Source organism: Aphidius gifuensis, linkage group LG4 (assembly GCF_014905175.1).
Source record: "Aphidius gifuensis isolate YNYX2018 linkage group LG4, ASM1490517v1, whole genome shotgun sequence".
In the NCBI taxonomy this organism is placed as follows: Eukaryota; Metazoa; Arthropoda; class Insecta; order Hymenoptera; family Braconidae; genus Aphidius; species Aphidius gifuensis.
The window spans coordinates 4,555,013-4,558,383 of NC_057791.1; the positions used below are offsets into that span (position 1 = coordinate 4,555,013).

At 25.3% G+C, this 3,371-nt stretch overlaps 1 protein-coding gene across 1 annotated transcript; it reads right to left on the reverse strand.

Moving 5' to 3' along the window:
* Nucleotides 1-219: 219 nt before the first annotated feature.
* On the reverse strand, nt 220-3,105 carry LOC122854687 (zinc finger FYVE domain-containing protein 1-like). The gene is made up of 3 exons (XM_044155591.1): nt 2,660-3,105; nt 711-2,582; nt 220-618 (listed from the first exon to the last, which is right to left on the reverse strand). Exons 2-3 carry the CDS (start codon nt 2,560-2,562, stop codon nt 395-397), a joined length of 2,076 nt encoding a protein of 691 aa, XP_044011526.1. The 5' UTR covers nt 2,563-2,582; nt 2,660-3,105; the 3' UTR covers nt 220-394.
* Nucleotides 3,106-3,371: the final 266 nt, after the last annotated feature.

A 3,371-nucleotide genomic window follows, 5' to 3' on the forward strand; every position in this document is an offset into this window, starting at 1 on the left:
TATTTTAGTATTATTATTTATTTTTACAGCTATAATTATAATATTATATTTTTTTTCGGCAACTAATAGTGATAAAATATGCTAAAATTTATTTTATAAATTTTTTTTGTTTTCCATTGAATTATAAAATTTTTATGTGCAGAAATTTTATAAATTAGTATTTTTTTTTTTTTTGATATATATTATAAAAATAAATCACTCCATATATTATGGCACTGCCCTTGACATAATGACAATTATGTCTCTATAATTTTCTTATATTTCAAGAAAAAAAAAACCTAACATAAATATTACGTCACAAACTGGAAAGAAAAAAGAATGATTATTTAAAAAAAAAAAAAACTATTTGTTATAAAAAATAAAAAATAAATTAGATAGATGTGTGTTTTGATGATTAGTCAATTTTTATACAGGCATCACAAACACGAACAGGATTATCCCATCCTCTTCTTGGTACTGGTTTTCTATGTTGTGAACATTCTTGACAAACACCACGTCCACAATCTCTACAATGATGTAATGGTAAAACAAGTGAAAATTCCTCTTCACAAACACAACAATTACGTAATTCACAATCTGGTATCCAGTATGTTGGCCTTACTGAATCCTTGATAAGTGCTAAAACAAAAAAAATAAATAAAAAATTAATAACAAATCGTTTGTAAGTTATAATATTAAAAGAAAACAAATTTATTTATTTATCATCTTACATTTTGAATAAGTTAAAACAGTACCAACAGCACTTAATGTTGATACAACATGTTCACTAACTTTTCTAACACTTACATCTTCCATGGCATCAATAATATCATTATTATCATCATTACCATCATGTAAATAACAATCATCACAAACTCTAACTGGTGTAAACCAATTTTTAGCTGGTACACATTTTGTTTTACTTGAACATAAAGTACAAAAACCTTCACCACAATTACGACAATGATGTTTTGTATCACATGGACCAAATATTATTTTACATTTAAAACATAATTTAATATCATTATTTGGTCGCCAATAATTTGGTGCAACTTGATCAGCAACCCATGATGTTATTGTTTTTGTTGGTTGTAATGATGCATTTGCAACAACTTCACTAATATATGATACACCATCAATCATTTTTTGTGCAACATTTTGATTTGTTATATTTAAACTTGAATTATTTTGAAATACATGTGTTATTTCAGTTCTAACAGCAGCATCTTCTGGATTTTTATTACCATACCAATATTGACGACTTCTATATATTTCACCACATTGTGGACATTCAATAACATAACCAGCCCATGCATATTTTGCAAGACCATACCAACCAGCTTCATTTTGTGTTTGTGTACGACTTGTTACAATTATTTCATTACCATTTGCATGACATTTTTTACATATATATATTATATTTTCATATTGATGCTGATAACGACAACGTGTACCACTATAATGTGGTTTACCTTCACGTAAATGTCCCATACTATTTTTACAACGACAATCACAACTTAAACATTTAACTGGACATGTAAAATATTGATCAGGAAATAATACATTTGTAACATTTTCAATTTCACCTGAAAATTTATCATTTAATATTTTTAATGTATCATAAACAAGATGTATTTTTCTTGCTGATCTAACAGTTGTATTATCAAGTTCACATTTAATTGCTAAATAAAGTGGTTTATAATCAGTTGGTGGTTCATGTGTTTGTACACCAACATATTTAATTGAACTAAATGCATCAATTTCAAGACGCATTTGTGAAAAACGATTTCTCAATATATCTTCTGGACTATCAATTGAATTATTAATAAGTGGTCTTGTATGACGTGTTTCATGATAAATAATAACACTTGGTCCAAGTGCTATTGTTGTACTTGTAACACCTTCACGTCTACCAATTTTTTGTAATGCTGATTGAAAATGATGACTATATGCACGTGATGCTGCACCAAGAAATGTAAATAAATCTCTATGTAAACGTTCTGATCTTGTACGATAAATAACAATATCTGATATTGCAAGTACTTTTAATAATAAACGTGTACGTTCATTTTCATTAATTGTTATACCAAGTAAACCTTCAGTATCAAGACAAATAATACCAAGTTTTTTATCAAAACCAGACCATACACCAAGTGTACATGAATTTTGTTCATTTGATGTTTTAAATACTTCATTACCATTAAAAAATGTTTGATTAAGTGTATGACTTTTTCCATCACCAGTATTACCAAATATTGATATTACTTTTACTTTTGTATTAACATCACGACAACCAAGTTTATCAATAAATTGTTCAGCACTTGATACTTTTAATAGCTCTCTTTCATCAATTAACAAAAAACTTTTATAATTATCATTGTTATTATTATTTTTACAATTAATATCATTTATTATTTGTACATTATTATTCATTGATAAATTGTCATTATTTTCTGTATTATATATATCTTTATTTATTTCAGTTAAACTGCTGAGACTTTGCATTATTGCTGGACTATTTGAGCTTGATCTACAACCATGCCAAACTGAATTTTCACTAGGATATTGCTCCAGGGTAGACATTATTTATTTTTGTCTATTATCTAAATTTTAATTGTTATAAAAAAAATCATTAGTTATAGATATTTTTAGATTTTATAGATATATTTTTAAAACTAACCTTGTTATGAAGAAATATTTTTTGTTGTTTTTCTTCTTTTTTCGTTTTCGATAATCACAAAGATAATCGTATCAAATCATTTTAAGATTATTGAATGTCAGCAATGACGTTTTAACTTTGACAGTCGTCTTTTTTTTTTTACAGTTAATATTCATATTTTAATCATCAAGTAGGTGTATATTTAAATTTTTAATTTTTTTATTATAATTTAAAAAGTAACGAAAAAAAAAGAAAATCTTTTGTTTTATTTTGAGTCTTGTATATTCACGACGTAGCACACGGTATATTTATCTTGCATTAATGCACAATAATATCAACAGTGTGTTAATACACACCGATAAAAAAAAAATAAAATAAAAAAAAAGAAAAACATCCGAGGATTTTTTTTTTTTTTATTATTTGTCGTCGTGTGCGCACACCAGGACTGTTGTGTCTAAACTGCGCAATTCACAAAGCCTACAGTAATGATATAATAATAATAATAAAAAATTATTAATAATAAATAAACAAATGTATAATATTCGCAACACAATGAATGTAAAAGAATTTTTACGAAAAAGAAATGTAAATTAACAAATCGAAATAATTAAAAAAAAAAAATGTTTCGATTTCGATTTCGATTTTGTTTATTTATTTACTATTTAATGATTATATAAATAATAAATATTATGATATTATAATTTTACGGTCTGATAACAATGACCCTATAATA

Bases quoted from the DNA above. Each gene is read 5' to 3' on its own strand.
- LOC122854687 (XM_044155591.1), bottom strand. From the start codon at position 2,562: ATGTCTACCCTGGAGCAATATCCTAGTGAAAATTCAGTTTGGCATGGT. The intron at 619-710 runs GTAAGATGATAA...TTTTTGTTTTAG, and splicing joins TGTTTTAACTTATTCAAAAT to CACTTATCAAGGATTCAGTA.